Source organism: Heteronotia binoei, chromosome 2 (assembly GCF_032191835.1).
Source record: "Heteronotia binoei isolate CCM8104 ecotype False Entrance Well chromosome 2, APGP_CSIRO_Hbin_v1, whole genome shotgun sequence".
NCBI lineage: Eukaryota > Metazoa > Chordata > Lepidosauria > Squamata > Gekkonidae > Heteronotia > Heteronotia binoei.
In genome coordinates this window covers 111,014,268-111,035,434 of record NC_083224.1, presented here as the reverse complement: position 1 = coordinate 111,035,434, position 21,167 = coordinate 111,014,268, and the positions used below count along the sequence as shown (strand labels likewise).

At 39.8% G+C, this 21,167-nt stretch overlaps 2 protein-coding genes across 2 annotated transcripts in view; both read left to right on the top strand.

The window, feature by feature from the left end:
• TXNDC12 (thioredoxin domain containing 12) overlaps positions 1–21,167 on the top strand; it is a 47,753-nt gene that overhangs the window by 10,133 nt on the left and 16,453 nt on the right. Inside the window, exons 2-6 of the mRNA XM_060231808.1 lie at positions 1,923–1,983; positions 15,317–15,369; positions 16,465–16,538; positions 20,248–20,317; positions 20,404–20,487. Coding sequence (XP_060087791.1) covers positions 1,923–1,983; positions 15,317–15,369; positions 16,465–16,538; positions 20,248–20,317; positions 20,404–20,487 — 342 coding nt within the window. The remainder of the gene's footprint in view (positions 1–1,922; positions 1,984–15,316; positions 15,370–16,464; positions 16,539–20,247; positions 20,318–20,403; positions 20,488–21,167) is intronic.
• Positions 11,476–12,848, top strand: KTI12 (KTI12 chromatin associated homolog). The gene has a single exon (XM_060231807.1). The coding sequence runs from the start codon at positions 11,604–11,606 to the stop codon at positions 12,381–12,383; it is 780 nt and encodes a 259-aa protein (XP_060087790.1). The 5' UTR covers positions 11,476–11,603; the 3' UTR covers positions 12,384–12,848.

Here is a 21,167-nt window from a genome sequence, read left to right as displayed (position 1 = left end):
TGGGCAAAACCCCTATATAACCTCTTTTGCTTTCTGAAAGCATTTGGTGAGTGCCAGAAAAGGTATTGTTGGGCACAGTGGCACCCAGGGGCACCACATTGGGGACTCTTGATAGAAACTCAGTCTCAAAATCTCCTATTGTGTTTATTAAAGTTTAGCTTGACTTGAAGATGGCACCTTTTCTGTAGTTTCAGTTTTGATCTTTTGTTGCCACATTTTTGTTACATATTGCATTATTTGGTCAATATTGTTTGGTTACAGAATGTTAACTGTGACTGCAGTCAGTAATTCTCTTGTACATATGGGGACAAGATGATATATAATAAAACTGCTAACACTTTAAAAAGCAGTGGTCCTAAGTTAATAACAACAGTAAACTCTTGAGCAAGAAATAAACATTAAAAGCATTTGCAAAACAGAAGTTTTTATTTAGTATGTTTTTAGCCCACTCTCCTTTTAAGGAGCTCAGGGAAGCATGTATCAGACTACCCCCCCCCCCTTCTCTTATCCTCACAACAATATATTTGATTAATTAGGTTGAGAGAGAGTGACTGACAAGGTCACTTAGGTAGCAATCCTAAATATACTTTCTTATGAGTAAGCTTCACTAAATAAAATGGGGCATATTACTGAGTAAACCAGCATAAGATTGTTCTCTTAGTGAGTTTCATGACAAGGGTAGGATCTGAATCTAGGTCTTTCACAGTGCTGCCCTGAGTTATATCCCTCTAAGTCCATTGAAGTCAATGGGCTTAGAAGGGCATAACTCTCCTTAGAGTGTTGGAGTTGATAATGCCATCCCAAGTGCTACATCAGGCTAATTCAGATGTTCTAAAGAACATCATCAAGGATACTTAGGGTTGCCAATCCCCAGGTGGGTACCAGGGGAGCTCCTAAGGGTTCTGTGATTAAACCAGCCTCCAATATAATCAACAAATTTCCATTGAAATTTATAAAGGAAACATAAACAACCACTTAAAGCAGTGAATAGTACATAAGGTGATATATTACAGTATACACAGTCCTTTGTAAGGACAAAATTAGGTGAAGTTATATAGTATGCACAGTCTTTCTTGGGACCAATAGGCCTCCAAATGGTTTCAGCCAAAAACTGGCGAAGTAGAGTCGTCTTCACAAGTCAAACTGCTGTAGAAAAAAGCCAACAGTAGCGCCTCTCTGCCTCCGTTTCTCTGAAGCTTCCACAGGCTGAGTGAAGAATACAGATTGAGTATGCAAATACTCCATACAAAAATTTGTTGATTATATTGGAGGCTGGTTTAATCACAGAACCCTTAGGGGCTCCCCTGCTAGTCATTTATCTGTGATTCTCTATTCATATTGGGTTACTTAATCCCCAGGTGGGGGCAGGGGATCCCCGGTTTGGAGGCCCTCCCCCTGCTTCAGGGTCATCAGAAAGCGGGGAGAGAGGAGGGAAATGTCTGCTGGGAACTCTTTTATTCCCTATGGAGACTTATTCCCATAGAAAATCATGGAGAATTGATCTGCAGGTATCTGGGGCTCGGGGGGGGGGGCTGTTTTTTGGGGTAGAGGCACCAAATTTTCAGTATAGCATCTAGTGGGGTCCAATTCTATGAGCCCCAAAAGGTGTCCCTATCTTTCATGATTTCCTATGGAAGGAAGGAATTGAAAAGGTGTGTCGTCCCTTTAAATGTGATGGCCAGAACTCCCTTTGGAGTTCAATTATGCTTGTCACAGCCTTGATCTTTGCTCCACCCCTAATGTCTCCTGGCTCCACCCCCAAAGTCCCCAGATATTTCTTGAATTGGACTTGGACTTGGCAACCCTAAGGATACTCTTAAAGAATTTATTCCATAATAGCTGGTGTGCCTTAATATGACTAATTATTTGTACTTCCTGGGATTAATGTATGGTATATCATGTACCACATTTTTCTTTCCAAGGTTTTGGAGATCACATTAATTGGCGGACATTAGAAGATGGGAAAAAGGAGTCAGCAGCCAGGTATGTTTTGCAATAATGGTTGCAGTTGTAAGTAGGCTTGCTCTTCAGAAAATTTCATTGTTTGCAGTGAGACTTGCTTCTACATAAATTGCATGAATACAGAATAAAACTCAGAAGGCTGGCCTTACAACTATATTCAGTCAAACCGAAGGTTTATTTAAATATATCATAGATTTTGGCATACTAGAGTATTCTTGGTTGTGAGTCCTCCTTCCCCCTTCATTTCAACATACATGAGGGCAGTTATGAGAGGTAAAACCCAGTCATAAATATTTTTTACTCTGAAGCTAGTCTTAGTAAATGCAAAGGAACTTGAAGCCATAAATTCTTTAAAACCAGTGGGCTTTACTCTGCACAGAATCAGGCTACACACTTTTCACAAAAATATCACTGCAATCCTACATTTACATTTTTTTGTATTTATGTGTGTGCACGCATCTGTGAGTGTGCACCTGGAAGTCATGGCAACGTGCGGTGCCTAATCCCTACTGGGGGCCTGGAGAACATTCAGGGAGGTCGCTGAATAAAGCCTGTCCCCGCTTCCCAACTCCTAGTATTCCAAGGGGTCTCCCATCCGAGTACTTGTCAGAGTCAACCCTGCTTAGCTTCTGAGATCTGATGAGACTGGGCTTGCCTGGGCTCTCTGGTTACTGCAATTCTAAGTAATCTAAGACCTAAAGGGTATGAATCCTTTAATAATATTGTAGTTTTGCACAAGTAGTTTTTATATTTACAGCATTTATTAAATTGAGTGTGTAAAACGCTTGTACATAAATCCTACAATAAGACTGAACTTTTATTTTGCAGTTAGTGTATAGCTTTATAATTTTGTACATGAGTGCCTTGCTTGTAAAAGGATAGCTCTGTTTATATACATAAATGCTGTAAAAATAATATTATTATTATATATAACTTTAAAATAATCAGCAAATAAAATAATCAGCAAATAAAATTAAGTCCTATCCACATGATTGAGTTGCAAGTTGTGAGAGCCACATAGAATCATAGAGTTGGAAGGGACCTCCAGGGTCATCTAGTCAAACCACCTGCACCATGTAGGAAATTCACAAGTACCTCCCCCCACATCCCCAGTGACCCCTGCTCCATGCCCAGAAGATGGCAAAAAAAAAAAAGCAGCCCTCTAGGATCCCTGGCCAAACTGGCCTGGAGAAAAATTTCACTCCAGTTTACAGTCTTTTAAGATTCTAGTAAATTTGTCCATTTCACTCCAATTAAGGACCTTTAAGAGCCAGCCCCATTTTTCAGGTATTCTGTCTTGCTTCCACATTTGCACATACAATGTTCTCGCAGCTGAAAGCAAATACCACAACAATGTCCTGTCTTGCTTTGGAAAACTTTCATTTGTAATCCCACCAAGAAAACATCTGGAGCTCTCTTAATATTATATCCCAAGATTTTCAATATCTCTTGTTGAACTATAAGCCAGAATTGCTTCGCTTTTTCACAAGTCCACCACGTGATAGAAAGAACCTTCATGTTTTTTACATTTCCAACACCTATCAGAGACTTGATTACTCATTTTTGCTAATTTTTTAGGCATCATATACCATCTGTACAGCATTTTAAAACAGTTCTCTTTTATATTATAACACGTTGAAATTTTCATAGAGTTCTTCCATAGGTGTTCCCACGTCTCCATTTGTATTTCTTTATTAAAGCTTATTGCCCATTTAATCATTAATGTTTCACAACCTCCTCTTCTGTAGACCATTTCAGTAACAACTTGAAACCCTTGAAATCAATTTTTCATTTTCACCCAACAGCATTTTTTCCATTTCTGTTTTTTCATATTTTATCTGTACTCCTGATATCTTTTTCTACCAAGCTTTTAATTTGAAGCAGTTGAAACCAGTCAAATTTTCCCTGCAAGTCTTCAGCCGATTTCATTTCTACTTTACCTCCCTGAAATTTTAGCAGTTGTTCATATGATACATATTTCTCTTCTCGTGGACTTTGAGACAATTTTATAACTTCAGTTGGCACTATCCAAAGTGGTTTTCTCTCATCATATTTATTATATTTTTTTCCAAGTAGTCAACAAGTTCCTCCTTATATAATGGTGTGAGAAAAATCCATCCGTCTTCTCTTTCCCATAATACAGATATGCATGCCAACCAAAAGTATTTCCTTGACCTTCGAGAGCCAATAATTTTTTATTAGTCAAAGTCATCCAGTCCTTAATCCGTACCAAACATACTGTATCATGGTATAGCATTAAGTCAGGTAATTGGAAACCACCTCTTTCTTTTGCATCCGTCAGGATTTTCATCTTAATTCTTGGTTTCTTGCCCACCCATATAAATTCTGAGATCTTTCTTTGCCAAAGATTAAATTGTTATCTCTCACAATTGGAATGGTTTGAAAAAGAAACATAATTCTTGGTAGAACATTCATTTTAATTGCAAATATTCTCCCCAACATAGATAAATTCCATTTATTCCATTTTAGCATGTCGTCTTCAATTTTATACCAAAGCTTTTCATAGTTATTCTTATATAAATCCGTATTCCATTTTAGCATGTCTTCTTCAATTTTATACCAAAGCTTTTCATAGTTATTCTTATATAAATCAGTATTTCTCATCGTAATCTCAACACCTAAATATTTTACTTTTGAGGCAACTTCACAACCTGTAACATTTTGTAGCTCTTTCTGTTTGCCTAAAGACAAGTTTTAGTAAGGATTTTTGATTTTTCTTTATTTATATAAAAGCCTGCTAACTCACCATACTCTTAAATTTTCTTTAGCAACAGGGGTGTCACTTGTAATGGATTTTCATTAATAAACATCACATCATCCGCAGAGGCCCTATATTTATATGAAAAACCTTTCAACTTCAAACCCTCAATCTCCTTATCTTCATCAATTTGAGGCAGCAAGACCTCTAGGGTCATTATAAACAACAACGGAGATAGAGGGCAGCCTTGTCTTGTGCCTTTGCTAATCTTCATTCGTTCAGTCAAGTGAGCATTCACACAGAGTTCAGCTTGTTTTTCTGTATATATTGCCTTGATCATCCTTATAAAATCATCTCCTAATTTCATTGTTTCCATCACAGCAGACATAAAGTCCCAGTTGAGATTATCAAAAGCTTTTTCCACATCAGCAAAAAATAAAGCCACCTCTTTTTCTGGATGTTTATCATAATACAATGTCTATTACTGTTCTTATATTGCCTCTTAGTTGCCTTCTGGGGAGAAAACCTGCTTGTTCCTCTTGAATAGAAATGTTCAAATGCTGTTTGAGTTGTTCTGCTAGAATTCTAGCAAATATCTTATAGTCATTATTCAGTAGTGAAATTGGTCTATAGTTTTTTACATTCGTGAAATCTCTATCTTTTGGAATCAAAGAAATAACGGCTTCTTTCCAAGTATTTGGCACCTTCCCATCTTGTCTAATACAGTTCATCAATTTTTGAAGTTTTGGTACTAATATTTCTCCCAAGAATTTATAACATTTTGCTGAAAAGCCGTCATGACCCAGAGCTTTTCCTGATTTCATTGAACAAATTGCTGCTTCAATTTCTGTTTTTTCAATTGGATCATTCAGGATTTTTTCCATATTTTCACTTAAGGGTTGTAGTTTAATTTTTTGCAAATAGGCATCAATTTTCTCTCTGTTTACTTGTTGACCTTTGAATAATTTGGCGTAGAATTTATAAAATTCCCCTTTAATTCCAGCTTGATCCACAATTACTTTACCCTCCGAAAAAATCTTTTTAATGAACTTTTTCTCCCTTTTTTTTTTCAGTTGCCAAGCCAAATATCTTCCCGGTTTATTAGCACCTTCAAATGATTTCTGCTGTAGCCTTTTTAAATTCCACTCCACCTCTTTATTCAATAAATGTCTCAGTTGATTCTGTAAAATTATTATCTCTCGCATTATTTCCCCCCCCCCCGGTCTTTTCTTCAACTCATTTTGTTTTCTGCCTATTTCTGCTTGCAAGTCTTTCAGTTGTTTTTCCTTGGCTCTTTTATCTTTATTGTTCAGTGTAATTAGTAGTCCTCTCATAACAGCTTTATACGCGTCCCATACAGTCTGAATATTAACCTCTTGGTCTTCATTAGCCTGGAAGAAAGCTTTGGTCTCTTTTTCAAGAGATTTCACTACGTCAGCTTTTAACAACAGGTCTTCATTTAGTCTTCATCTTCTCTTTCTCTTTTCCTTTGCTAACCTCATTAATGGATTGTGGTCTGCACCTATTTTCAGAAGAATCTCTATTTTGTCCCATTGGGGGCATATAGTCCCAACAACAACATATTTTTTTTGTTCATAAACACCTCCACAGCAATGTATCTGCCTTCATTGTCTTTAAAAACCAATTTTGGCTCCAATTCTTTTTTAATATTAAAAAAACTCCTTTTTTTTTAGCTAATGAAAAAAATTCTTCCCCCAAAGCCTTATTCCACAAAAATTTGTAATCCAATTGCTTAATGTATAATTCTTGTAAGCGTAATATATTACATTTCTGCTTTTTAATCCAATGAAAAATTGCTTTTTTGGGGGGGGATGAATTAAGTCCATTTACATTCCAAGAAATTAATTTGTAATCCATAATGATTTTTCAGTTATTTTGTATCCTCAAATTCTTTATTGTCCGCCAAAAATTCATTCATGCCTTGCGTGTCCACTATTGTTTTTCCTCAGACTTTTGTATTCAAAGCTAAGACCTTTAGGTAAAATCCATCTTTATCTTATGCCTTTGTCTCTTAACTTATCTGTCAGCTTCTTAAATTGTTTTCTGTCAGTGATAACTTTCCTCGGCAGCTCCTTCATCATTCACACTCTACTTTCCTCCAACCCTAGTGGGCTTTCAAATTGGCTTACTTAAGATCCTTTCCACCACGTCCCTTGTGGTAAACTTCACTACCACGTCCCTAGGTAGCTTACGCTTTCTGGCAAATTCTGAATTGACCCTATAGCCATAATCACACAAACATCCCATCTCCACAGGGTCATCTTCCATAAAGTCAGCCATTATTGTGACAATGTAGTTCTTTAAATCCTCTTGGTCAGTCTCAGGTACTCCCCTTAGACGAATAATGTTCTCCATCAGCTTACAGTCTTGTAGTATTGCTTTAATCTGCATCTTCTTAATGGTAGCATTTTGATCTTTTATTTTTACTTCAATCTCTTCAGTCTTTTTAGCTGTTGCTTGAGACTCTTTTTTTAGTTCATAAATCTCTTTTTTGATATCCTTCTTTACTTCAGCACTAGAACTTATTTCTTTAGTTATTTCTTTAGTGAGTTTTTTCTCACTTCCTGTTATTGTTCTTCATTGCTTTTAACAGTCTTGCTTCCATAGCATCCAGTTGATCTTGCACTTGTTTAGACATCTTTCCCTCTCCCAACGAGGAGGCTCTTAACTGTGTAACTCTTGCTCCCACCTTCTGATCAGACATTACTGACTGCCCATTGCAAATAATGGGTCTCAAGTTGGTCTCACCAATCCACAATCTGATGGTTGCATTTGGTAGATTGGAGCATGCCCTTTCCAGCAAGCCCAAAATCGCCATCCTCAGAGCTCCCTAGCTCAAGAAATTAATTTTTAAAGTTTTTAAATTTCCAAAATGGCAGCCGCGATATTTCCAAGCCTCTCTTTTTAAAAACTTTTCCTTTCCCCCCTAGGGCTTATTATTTGTTTTCAAACATACAGTCCAGCTTGTTTCGCCTTCTGGGGAAGATTTATGTTAGTCTTGAGTATTATTACAGTCCAATTTGTTTATTTTATTAAAAAACTTTGACCTTTCTATAACGGCCTCCAATGTTTCTCTATGGTTTCTGGTTCTTGAAAATACCCGGATGTTTGGAAGTTCCTATTTCTCTCAGCAGTTATTTCCTGACTCTCTGGCAATGAAGTCTCGTTCTCACTGATTGTAGATCTCACGATAGTTCAAGCACACGTCACTTCCTGCTTTGTAATAGTAGACTGCAGTTTTGTTATGGTTGAGGTTTTTTTCAGAAGCCGCAGGAATTTTCAACAGCAAGTAATTTTCTGCACTTTTCTGCTTTCCCTTAGTTCCAAAAATTCCACTTTCACCTCCTTCCACTTCTCTTTAATTTCATACTGTAACCAATAGTCCTGGATCTTAAATCTTTATTTTTTAACAGTCTTAATTTAGTCCCGTAGTGAAAGATCTTTTACCTTAATGACGTTTATCATCAGTTATACTGTCCACTCTGTCTTCAGATGTTATAATCCATAGAAAGCTGGAACCTTGATAAGTTTATGTCAAATCAATGACTCCAGAGATTCTTTGTAGACGATGGAATGCAAATTCTCATCGGGGATTCTTCAAAGCCGAAAAAAAACCCCTCCTGGGATCTCTCGTCAGCCAAAGTAAGTCCCCTCGAAAAATTTATGCACGTCTTAGACAGATTCCTTTACTGGAAAAAGTAGGCAGCAGGCATTAAGGTGCCTTTTATGCCCAGTTAAGAGGTCTGCTCCTCTTAAGAGAAACAGGTCAGCTCACCATGTTCCAACTCCCGAAGTCGCAACCCACTGGTTCTAGTCCGACCTTCTGGGGCAACAGAAAACAACTCCGCACCATTGTCTCTATGACAGTCCTTCAAGTACTTGAAGATGGTGACCATATCACCTCTCAGTTGTCTCATCTCCATGCTAAACATACCCAGCTCCTTCAGACTTTTCCTGACAGGACTTGGTCTCCAGACCCCTTTCACCATCTTCGTTGCCCTCCTTTGGACATGTGGGGAGGGGAGTAGGAGATTGGAAGAATAAAGGGTGTGGCCTTTATGTATTTACTCAAAAGGAAGACAACCCTGAATGTGTCAGCCCCCCTAAGATTTATATTTATAAATATAAGATTTATAATTGTAACTTGTATGCAAATTTGAGATGGATGCCTCATTTTCTTGGAGGTATATATAGAAAAAAACTCATCTTCCTTTCTAATAAATAGAGTGTTTGATCATAAAGAAACTGGCTGATAATTGCTAGTTTCAGCCTTTAAACAAAGGCTTGCTCCATCTGAAAAGTCTTTCATGCATTTGGTGTTGGTTCTTCCCTGAAAAACAACTAACCCATTGGATTGGAAATATTTTCCTTCTGAAGAAGAATCTGGATTCTTACTCTGAATTTCAGTAATAAAGATCTGTAAAAACAACTAACCCATTGGATTGGAAATATTTTCCTTCTGAAGAAGAATCTGGATTCTTACTCTGAATTTCAGTAATAAAGATCTGTAATTTGGGAAAAGTTACTCCAGTTTAAACTCATAGATTTCATTAGGTTTAGACTGGAATAACTATGTGGGATTTTGCTGAAGAGCCCCTTCTGAAGCCGCAAAGAAGTTTACATTTATCCCCCCCTTAAAACTCATTTTATTTGTTTTAGCCTGGTTTTTCAGCCTGTCAAGATCATTCTGTATCCTGACTTTTTCCCTACCCAATTTAGTATTATCTGCAATTTTTTTTCATTTTTATAATTTTATTGGTGTTTTTAACTACAAAAGAAAAAGCATAAGCATAGATGCAGAAAAAGAGGGGGGGAGGGCATATACAGAATGGGAAAGGTGGGGGGGGAAAGGAAAAATACAAATATATCAATTTTATATCTACCTTCAAATAAAATATCCAATTCATTGTACCTGCAAGTATAAAATTCTCCATATATTTTACCATCTTTATCTTCCATTATAAAACTTTTTTACTTAGCTATTATTTGCTATACAAGTCTAAACAGTTCTTCTTCAACACACATACATTTGAACAAGCCAGAGCAGTCTCAGCACGAAACTAACTGCTTTGGCTTGACCTTGTTAAAAAAACACAAACTAATTTGTTAGTTTAACACTATCCTCATTAACATAGACACAAAAATTCATATCTTTATCCTTAAAAAACTAAAAAGAAACACAACCTGGTATTTTGTCTGTCTCAATATAAACAGTTTCTCCTGGGAGACATATTAAAAAACAAATCTAGTCATTTACATAACATCTGTGTTGTCTGACTTTTTAATAATTAGTCCACCTCTTGTATCCCTATTGGGTTAGAAAAAACAACTTTGTATGACCCAAAAATAAAAATCCCATGCCTGTTCTTATTGAGAGTTACATACCCAGCTACCCACCAAGATAAGAACATTTCAGGAAACCCTTTTTACTAAAAGAAATCTATCTCCTGAATTATAGATTAACTTTGATGAGAGTGTTTAGTAGTTTCAGATCTTAGTTTGGCATCTACTCTGGCTGGATCTGGTCTAGTGATCTTCACATATATGAGATTTTGGTCTGGGAGCCAGAGAAGTGTGTAGTTATTTTGTGCTTGGAGTTGAACTTCATTTGTATGAGAGACATGCTGCTGTTGTAATTAACTCTTCCTGCCTTGAAATGGCAACTGATATTTATTCAGGTGAGGTAGCTATGCTGGTCTGAAGCAACAGAACAAAGTTGAAGTCAAGTAGAACCATAAAGACCAACTAAGTTTTATTCACAGTATAAGCTTTTGCATGCACCCTTCTTCAGATACAGGTGAAACAGAATTTCTTCAACCCCATACTTAAGGACTTCAACTTTAGTTTGGTTTTACAATATTTGTGTGTACCATTGAGTTGAATGCACTTCAGTATTGGTGACAAGTAATTACAAACTGCTTTTAGTGCTTATCTATAGGATTGGAGGAGAAAGTATTTTATGAGAGAGGGAAGAAGATATTTTGCAAGATTAAGAACTTGTGTGTGTAATGAGTTCATGCACAGTGAGGTGATAGTTGGCTATGTGGGAACTGAGGAACCAGGCTGAGCTGTATGGCAGAATAGCTTCTAAAGATGCAAGACTGATTGTCTTGTTAATAGCAGCAAGAATCACAAAGGTGGACTGGGAAGCCCAAACACCTCTTAACTAATGGAGCGTTAATGGGCCAGCCGAAAAGAGAAGAGCCATCTGCTCCTCTTTGCTGACTGCATCAAGGCCACAGAGCTCTGGGCACGGCGGCACTAGCTAGAGGCATTCAATTACCACTCTGTTTCTCCTTGCGTCCTGTGACCAAGCCAGCCAGGTGCTACCATGCTCATCAGTGGGCTGGTAGGACCAGTGTAGGTGCAACCTGTAAAGGGAAGCATAAGCGCATCAGGGCAGCTTGTGAGGGCAGGACAGCAGATGCCTTGCACCGGCCCGGTAATACAGACCACGCTTGGTCCGCCGGCCCAGTGCCATGTAGGGTGCTGCCTTTTTTTTCATGCCCAGCCAGCTCTTCAGCCCTTCATCCAATGCGGAGGGAGCAGCCGGGACTATTTCCAGACCCTTATGGGCCTGCCATTCATGACTAAATTTTACATGTTTGCCTGGTATTCTGTGGGAGAATTTTCTGTTCCCAGCCCCCTTCATCTCTTGAAACGTTTAGCGTCGCGCCGCTGCCCTGTGGAAGCCCTGCCCTTCAGAAGAGAGGGCGGTTACATGCTTCTTATTTCCGGTAACTTCCGAAGCCATTGCCAGGCGGTGGGCTGGGCCTTCCGTTAGTGACTCCTTTGCGCTCCAACAACGTTGCTTCGCCACTTTTCCGCCCTGCTCACTTTCTCTTCTACGGAAGAGGCGGTGACTTGCGCTGCCTGTGTCTGCTCCGCTCTGGACTGAGCCATGCCGCTGATAATGTTGTGTGGGCTGCCGGGGAGCGGGAAGAGCAGGCGGGCTGAAGAGCTGCGGGCGGCACTGAGCGCCGACGAGGAAGGTGGCGAGCGGCGGGTTTTCGTGGTGGCCGAAGCAGAGGCGGCGGCAGGGGGAAGCGGCGGCAGGACTGCATTACGAGCGGAGGCAGAGCGGTTGCTGAGCCGGCGGGAGGTGGTGATCATAGACGCGGGCAATGAGCTGAAAAGCTTCCGCTACGAGCTTTACTGCCTCAGCAAGCACGCGGGAACCCCGCACTGCCTAGTCTTGTGTCCCGGAGGCGCTCCGTGCTCCGACCGGCCTCCCTTGGAGTCACCAGACTCGCGCAACCGATGGGACTGGCCTCTCTTCACGGCGCCTGAGGACCTCTCGGAGCCGCTTCCGCTGTCTGAGATTCGCGCCGCCCTCTTTGTGCGCCGCCCGCCTCCCCCCAACAAGTCTACGCGCTCCCAGCCCCTCCAAACCGCCAGTTTTCTCCACCAACTCGACCGCCTCACCCAGGACATAGTGGCCGCCCTCGTGGCTGCGCAGAGGAACGGCGTCGAACCCGGTCAGTTCATCCCGTTGGACGTGGACGGGCTAGGCCAAGAATCTCAGGGGTTGCTACTCAGCCGGCCTGTCAGTCTCCCTGAGCTAAGCAGGCTCCGCAGACAATTTCTTAGCTATGCCAAGATGCATCCTGGAGAAGGAGAAGAGAATCTGCCCCAGCTGGGCAGCATGTTCTTACAGTACTTGAGCAGCAACTTGCAGTGATGGGGCTGGAACCTTTTTCTTGTCCCTAGGATCCTGGGGCTAGGCCTGTTCTGTTTGGCCTGTTACTTTTTCTTTCACGTGGCCTGCCACTTCCCTGTACAAGTATGAACATACTTGGTTTATCCACATGGTATGGAGCCTTTCATCAGCTAGCAACCCAAACCACAAGCACAAATCAGTGGATTATCAGCTTCTTCGTAAACTGCTGCACTGGATTAATGAGTGAAGTGACCTAAAGGAGAATGGCCACTGTACTCTGTCAGTAACAGTCTGTAGCAGATAGCTAGACATATCTAAATATAAGTGCTGCTTGTCTCCCCCACGCTTTTTAATTATTTTTGGCTTGATTGATATTTGTAACTGATTTATGATTGCAATTGAGAAGCATGTAGATGATTACTGGAGAGTTTGGTAAATCACTGCATTGAGCTCAGTGGTTTGAAATACATACTAGAAAGAAGCACACTTCCCTGGATTTTATTTGCTTCATAGTCCACCTTTTTCACTGAGACAAGGTATGACTAAACAGAGAGCAAACTATGGAGTAGTATTGCTTTAAGAAGCAAATACATCAACATGCTGTTGAGCATCCAGAGCACAGCTATTACATATTCTTGAACACTTAAAGAACCTTTTCTAATAGCCACATAAGATAAGTTAGAACAAGGAAACGCAGAATGGAATCAATGGTACTGAATTCCCCCCCCACACACACACAAGAAATGGATCTTAAAATTTAAATGGATGTACACATTTGATATGAAGTTTACATTTTTACTTGATTCAGTATTGTGGCTTATTTAATAAAACTGTTTTTAACGGACTTTTGCCTTTCTTTCCAGAGTGCACTTAGTGGGCACTAATATTAGCAGTGAGCAATCTCAGACATAGAAGCTGAGCTGTATGTATCTATTATAATTCTTCTGCTAGTGATGGCTTTTCTTAGAATCATTTTGTTAATATGTTCTGTGAGCTTTCATGGGAAGAAATAAAGGATGCAATTCTTTCCCACATCAGTGTGGTAAAGGGCAAAACTACATGAAATAAGAGGAAGCATCTCACAGTTGTAGGTAAGGCTTAAGGGTATGAGAAGATGGAATAGTTTGTAAACAAGGAATGTGGGGAGGGGAGTAGGAGATTGGAAGAATAAAGGGTGTGGCCTTTATGTATTTACTCAAAAGGAAAACAACCCTGAATGTGTCAGCCCCCCTAAGATTTATATGCAAAAGTTTTATAATTGTAACTTGTATGCAAATTTGCGATGGATGCCTCATTTTCTTGAAGGTATATATGGAAAAAAACTCATCTTCCTTTCTAATAAATAGAGTGTTTGATCATAAAGAAACTGGCTGATAATTGCTAGTTTCAGCATGTAAACAAAGGCTTGCTCCATCTGAAAAGTCTTTCATGCATTTGGTGTTGGTTCTTCCCTGAAAAACAACTAACCCATTGGATTGGAAATATTTTCCTTCTGAAGAAGAATCTGGATTCTTACTCTGAATTTCAGTAATAAAGATCTGTAATTTGGGAAAAGTTACTCCAGTTTAAACTCATAGATTTCATTAGATTTAGACTGGAATAACTATGCGGGATTTTGCTGAAGAGCCCCTTCTGAAGCCGCAAAGAAGTTTTGCAGTGTTCTGAAAAGTTGAATTTGAATGCATTTTTAAAAACTCAGAAAGTAAGGAGTTGGAAATAGTTTGTATTTACTATGGCTATATAGTAAACAAAAAGAGCCTTGCAGTTTCATACTTTAGAATTTAATTAGCTTTCCCATTTTCATACTAGATAGAAAAAGAAAATCAGTGCTATTTATTTTAATTCATTTATACTCCCAACTTTGGGGCCCAAATTATGTGTTTTGTATCATTCTTCATTTCATCTTCACAACAACCCTATGAGGTAGGTTAGATTGAGAATGTGTGCCTGGCTCAAGGTCATCTAGCAAGCTACCATGGAAGAGTGGGGATTCATACATGAGTTTCCCACATCCTAGGATGACACTCAGACCACTACACCGCCCTGGACCAAACATGCTTTATGAATAGTATCTCAAAGTACGATGTTTTTCATTGCTTTTTGTGGAGATGGCAAAGAATGGCTGTGGTGTTCTGAAGATTCAATAGAAAATGGCTGCATGTTAACTAGGTATTAGTGAAATCAGCTGACATCTGCTAATGTTAACATGCAGAATGAACTTTAACAACAAAGTTTGAGTTCAGTGGCACCTTTAAGGCCAACGAAGTTTTATTCTGGGTATAAGCTTTTGTGTGCATGCACACTTCTTCAGATATCTGAAAGAGTGTGCATGCACACTAAAGCTTATACCCAGAATAAAACTTTGTTGGTCTTAAAGGAGCTACTGGACTCAAACTTTGTTTTGATACTTCAGACCAGCACCCTCACCTCAAATCTATCTTCAGCACAGTAAGGCAAAGTATGAGGTAGGTTGGTGTAGGAAGATACATTTCTTCAGGGTGGTTTTTTTTTTAGCAGGAACGCACAGGAAAGCAGTTCTGGATGGCTTTGTGTCGGGAGTGTGGCCTAATATGTAAATGAGTTCCTGCTGGACTTTTTCTACAAAAAAGTCCTGCATTTCATTATATAGTTGCTAGGAAATTGAATATTTTTGCCCATGGAGGGAGACAGGGCTCCTACTGCACAAGTCTCATTGTGGTAAGTAGGCTAATGATAAGAGATAACATTTCAATTTAACTAAAGCAAATAGATTAGGTTGGAAAAAATCTTATTGCAGTCCGTAAGACTTCATTCCTAGTAAACGTGCATAGTACAATGCAAGTCTTGTTGGTCAAGTTGTCTTGGTCTGGAAATAAAATGTCAACAAGATTTTCCTTATAGAAACCATATTAAGAAATTGCACATCAAGGGAGCTGAAATACATTAACTGTGTGGGTTTTTTTGGTCTTTTTCAGTGGATTGCCTATCATGATAATCATTCACAAATCTTGGTGTGGTGCTTGTAAAGGTAAAGTAAATTGACTTTCTGTGACAGCCATGACCCCTTTACACTTTCAGTTCACAGGCTATGATCCTAACTGGAAAAGTCTTAGCAAAGAATTTTGGTTAATGTTTTTTAAAAGGTTCAGAGTATGCTCTTAAGTGTTAACATTTGATATGCAACTAGGTAGTTTAACTTGTTTAAGTCTCTTGTCACCCCAGTATGGTGGTGTCTCTTAATTCTACATAGTAGAATTAAAACTCTCTTAATTCTACGTAGTAGATTCGAATATAAAGTATTTTTTACATTCAGCATAGACATTTTTAACTAGAAACATTGGTAAGCACTTATCCCCCTGGATTTGTTTGAAGGCATATTGCAGAGAGCAAAATATAATTACATTCAAATTGCACTCTGTTAAATGGTTGTGGAGTTGCACTATTTGTGTGTGTGCTGAAAAAATAGCTGGTTTTTCTAATGTATGAACACTGTGGCAATGAGAAGATATATATACACACATTCTGAAGTATAACAGGACTATGCTTACAGTACTTTTGACATTATTTAGGAAACTGGTTTTCCTAAAAGCTCAAAGCAATTCACAATTTTAAACCCCCCCCCTCCCCCCAAAAAAGTTCACCCACAAAACAAAAGACTTGGATTTATGCCCATAATCTAGGTTTGCTGCTTAATTTATCAAGACATCTTCTGAAATTAATCAGCCTTGGCCTTCCAGAAAGATAATTCAGATTTTGTCAACCCGTTACAAAGAAACAGTGCCATGCTGAAGGCAGCTGAGATGTGCACTCTCTGTGGAGAAAGTACAGTAAGCGAGCACTGATCTTCGAAGTAGAACTGGCACACAGATTAATTCAGGAAGAGGTAACCAATAATTGAATTTCTTTCACAATTTTTGATAAGTGCACATGCTTATGTCCTATAACAATAAGACAAGTCAGTCATGCCTAATTTATGCTCAGTTGATTTCAATAGGACTGGAGCACGGCTAACTTTAGTGGGATCAGAGCAGTTGTATTAAAGATATGTGTAGAAATCGTATCATTTATTTGGTCATCGTTTCCACTTTTGCCTAATTTAATTTCCTTTCTCTAATTTCCTTAGCTTTAAAACCAAAGTTTGCTGAATCTAAGGAAATCTCGGAGCTTGCCCATAACTTTGTGATGGTCAACCTTGAGGTAAAATCAGTTTAGATTAAAACTTTTATATGACACTAGAATGGGATGGTTTTCCATGGTGTTTTTTTCTTTGAATATGGTTTCTGACATTCACATAGATGCAGAATATAGGTGAGATACTGTTCATATTTCTAAATAAAGAATTGTTCATTAATTTTGTATATTATTTTTGAGCTGTTGTAAGAGCTGTGTCTTGCTGTTTTTGTAAAAGAACGCTGTGGACAAGTATAAGTAATTGCAGTAGTTTGTCTTCTTTTCAAGGCATTTATGCGTCTTAAAACTTTTTTTAAAAAAGCAATTTTTAAAAAAGATAGTTTTGTTGAAGTAAACTTTTAATATGGATTGTACAGAGCCAGATTAACCATTAGGCAAACTAAGCACTTGCCTATGGGCCCCAGGTCTTTGGGGGCTCCGCGCCAGCTCCACCCCCCCCCCCCCAGTTTTCATAGCCGAGGTGTTCCTCATGCCTCTTCCTCCAGCTAAGCAGAGCTCCTTGCTGCCCCTGCAACAACGCCCCGGTGGCCTCCTTCCGTCTGTAAGTGCATTCCTCTGTGTGTGTGTGTGGGGGGGAAGCAGACTCAGTGCTTGTTTGGAAAGGCGTGGAGAGATGGAAAGGTGTTGGAGGAGCACTAGGACCCAGCGCCTGGCATGGCGCGGGTGGAGGGGCGCATGAGCTCACCAGCAGCAGGTTCCTTTCATGTGTTGTGGGGTGGAAAAGCCAGCTGCTTTCTCTGTCCTCGATCCCTTCCTCCGCTTCCTTCAGCAGCTGCTGACTCCCTTGCAGTGTGAAAGGGAAATTTAGGGGGACCCTTGGAACGCACCCGTCCCTTGGGCTCAGCACTCTTCTTTGCACCTCGTTGAAGTGTGAGGATGACCGAGTTAGACTTTTCTGCTCCTGTGGCTCATTGACCAAAACTATCATGAAAAAGGACCAGTCTAGCCTGCCTGGGAATATTTCATTAGCAACCGATGGGGCAACAGGAGATGCCAAAGTTAGGCATGAAAGGCTGACATTGCAAAATAAAAAGTGGGAGGTCCAGGTCTTAAAATGCTCAGTCTGGAGTTCAGCAGGAAGCAATCCTATCCTCCCCCCCCCCCAATTCATTTGGGAGTAAGCCCTAGTAGGTTTGCCAGTTCCGGTTTGGGAAATTCCTGGAGACTGGGGGCTGTTTCTTGGGCAGGAGGGAGCTGAATGGATCCCTAGATCCACCCTTGAAAGTGGCCATTTACTGTGGGTAAATTCTGGAGATCAGTTGTCTTTCCCAGAGAACTCCAGGACCCTGACAGAGACCCTAATTCAGCACTGTGACTCCCCCCCCCACCCAATTATTACTTACTGTAATATGTATACCCTGCTGCCTTTCTCCCCAGTGAGGATTCAAACTGGCTCACAATATTGGTCTTCCCTTTTTCATTTTTATCTTCACAACTTGTGAAGGTAGGTTAAGCTGACAGTGACTCTGGGTGTTAAGCAAGTCTACTCAGAATCCTACTCTGGTCTATTCAATGGGACTTATTCCCAGGAAGTCTGGCACCATCAATGCACATATTCTTCATGGCAGCTGAAAGTACTGCCTTTGTACATCCTTCCTTTATTTTTATTTACTGCAAGTGTGGAGTAGTGGTTAAGAGTGTCAGACTAGGTTCTGGGAGGTCTGGGTTCAAATCTCCGCTCTGCCATGGAAGCTTGCTGGGTGACCTTGGGTTGGCCCAATTACACAAACATTCTCTGCCTAACCTAATCACAGGATTGTTGTAAGGATAAAACGAAGAAGAGAAGAATGATGTAAGCTGCTTCGGGTCTTTACTGGGGAGAAAGATGGGATATAACTTAAGTAAATAGATGATACAAAAAATGTGTGAGCTTTAGAGGTTCACTGATGAAGAATTCTGGAGAAAGCTTGCGCAATATTGGAAGTCATTTGGATTGAACCTAATAAAAAGTATAATGTGGCTATTGTTTTTGCATCCTAGATGAGGACTGTCACCTAGTTCAAAGGTTCCTTCCTTTCATCCTTCCTTCCCGTCTTGCAGCTCTCAAACATCTGACATTTATTCTATGTGGCACTTATGTTAAGCAAGTTTGGCCACCCCTGATTTATAGTCATTAGTAGACCATGTTAAAAGGCTGGGAGTCATGGTTAGCATTGTGATGCTGAATATCTGAAAGATATCAGTCTCTGTGAATCCACATGCCATCAGTGTGCTTCTAAGATCAATATTGGTTAGTGTTGCCTTCCCTGAGAGTGACAGAGCTGGCAACCAGATGTTCATGAACTTTTTCTGTACTGGCTCCACTTCTGTGGAATAAGCTCTCTGGAGCTAATAAGGATCACATTGCTGTTGGTCTTCAGAAGGACAAAATTATTTTGTTTCTGTGGACATTTTGAATGAAGGATTTTTTTGTGTGTTCTGACACCTGACAGGTTTTATGTAAGATGTCTTTAGAAATATGTTGCTGATTGCCTTAGGAGGAAAGGTAGGATATAAATGTTTTAAAATACAAATAGAAAGTACCCTGTAGCACATATAATACTCTCACCTGAATATGGGGCACATGTGACCATACCAATATGAGAACCAATGTTCAGTGCAATTTTAGAGCACCTCCTTCCTATAGAATATGTATGCATGCTTACCTTTAAATGGGATGCATATCTGTTGAAGGTTATTTCTACTTGCAGTTGCAATCAGGGTAGTTAAAGAGTCACAAAATGGTTGATGCTCCCTTATCCACACTTACTTTCCACTGCATGCCAGATATTGTGAATTCTGTTCTGTGTTAGTCACTATGTGCTAACTATGCATCTTCAACATGAAATGTAAGCATATTCTCATATATGTGGCATATGGTAAATTTTAAAATAACTTTCCCAGTCCTCACCAGCCATAGAGTCATGGAGTTGGAAGGGACCTCCAAGGTAATCTAATCCAACCCCCTGCGCATTGCAGGAAATTCACAAATACCTCCCCCTAAATTAACAGGATCCGCATTGCTGTCAGATGGCCATCTAGCCTCTGTTTAAAAACCTCCAAGGAAGGAGAGCCCACCACCTCCTGAGGAAGCCTGTTCTACTGAGGAACTGCTCTAATGGTCAGGAAGTTCTTCCTAATGTTGAGCCAGAAACTCTTTTGAATTAATTTCAACTCATTGGTTCTGGTCCTACCTTCTGGGGCCACAGAAAACAATTCTGCACCATCCTCTTTATGACAGCTCTTCAAGTCTTTGAAGATGGTGATCCTATCACCTTTCGGCTGCCTCCTCTCCAGGCTAAACATGCCTAACTCCTTCAAACTTTTTTCATACTTGGTCTCCAGACCCCTCACCATCTTCGTTGCCCTCCTCTGGACCCATTCCAGCTTGTCTATATCCTTCTTAAAATGTGGTGTCCAAAACTGAACACAGTACTCCAGGTGAGGTCTTACCAGAGCAGAGTAAAGTGATACCGTCACTTCATGTGATCTGGATCACTTCATGATACTTCTGTTAATACAGCCCAATATTGCATTTGCCTTTTTAGCCACTGGTGCCTGTAGGCTGCATGGGGGCCACGGGCAGCAGGGTGGGTGCTCCAACTTTTGAGATAATTTGTGAGGGGCCCCCCAAGATTTCAACCGTCTAGGGGCCTCCACAGGGTTTAATCCGGCGCTGGGATTGTATATATGTAAACAGTGGTAATGTTCCTTTATTACTGCCATTTATCTGCAGGATGAAGAAGAACCAAAGGATGAAGCTTTTAGTCCTGATGGTGGCTACATTCCCAGAATCATTTTCATGGGTAAGGCATATCAAAATAATTGCATTTTGCTCTTGTGTCTCCACTGTTGCAGTGCAGGGTTTTTAATTGTTCTTTCCATTTCGCAGATCCCAGTGGGAATATCCATCCAGAAATCATAAATGAGAGAGGAAACCCAAGTTATAAGTATTTCTATACCAATGCTGAACAAGGTATGAGTGGATTGGTTCCAAATTGCATTCCGGATCAGTTGACTACAACCATGGGCAGCTTTCTGATGAATTTTGCCAGATTTCCTTTTTAACAAGGAAGGTAGAGATAGAGATTGTACCTTCTTAGGATAATAATCAGAGATTGCTATGGGTGGAAAAACTGGCCATGTATTGATGTTGCCTTGGCTTCTGCAGTATAATAACTGGAATCTAAAAGGCTGCATCTAAGCATTCAGGCATATGGTATGTCTTCTAGGTCTCACCACAGGAGTCTCAGTATCCAGAATAATCACTTTTGGAGGCTAGGGGACTCTTGTAAGAGGTTTCCAGTTCAACAATTTTTTATTTTTCTGTTTTTTGAAAAAGGTTTATTGAATACATAAAGTATTTTACAGAAAAAAACCAAAGAAGAAGGGTTCAGGAGCACAATGAAAAGATGAAATCAATACAAGTTGTAATCCAATACAAAGAGAGCATAGGGAAAATAAAAATATAAATCTAACATACAAAGATCCAATTTAGACCATTGGGTGCATATAACAAACAATTTACAAAAACAGTACATAATATGCTAGGTATTAAGAATTGAAAAATAGCCTATAATCCATTCTATTAGGCAAAAAAGAATTTCTCCCAAAGAATTCCAAAACTGGGGACCAAAGTAAATGATCTATAGACAA

Bases quoted from the DNA above. Each gene is read 5' to 3' on its own strand.
- KTI12 (XM_060231807.1), top strand. From the start codon at position 11,604: ATGCCGCTGATAATGTTGTGTGGGCTGCCGGGGAGCGGGAAGAGCAGG.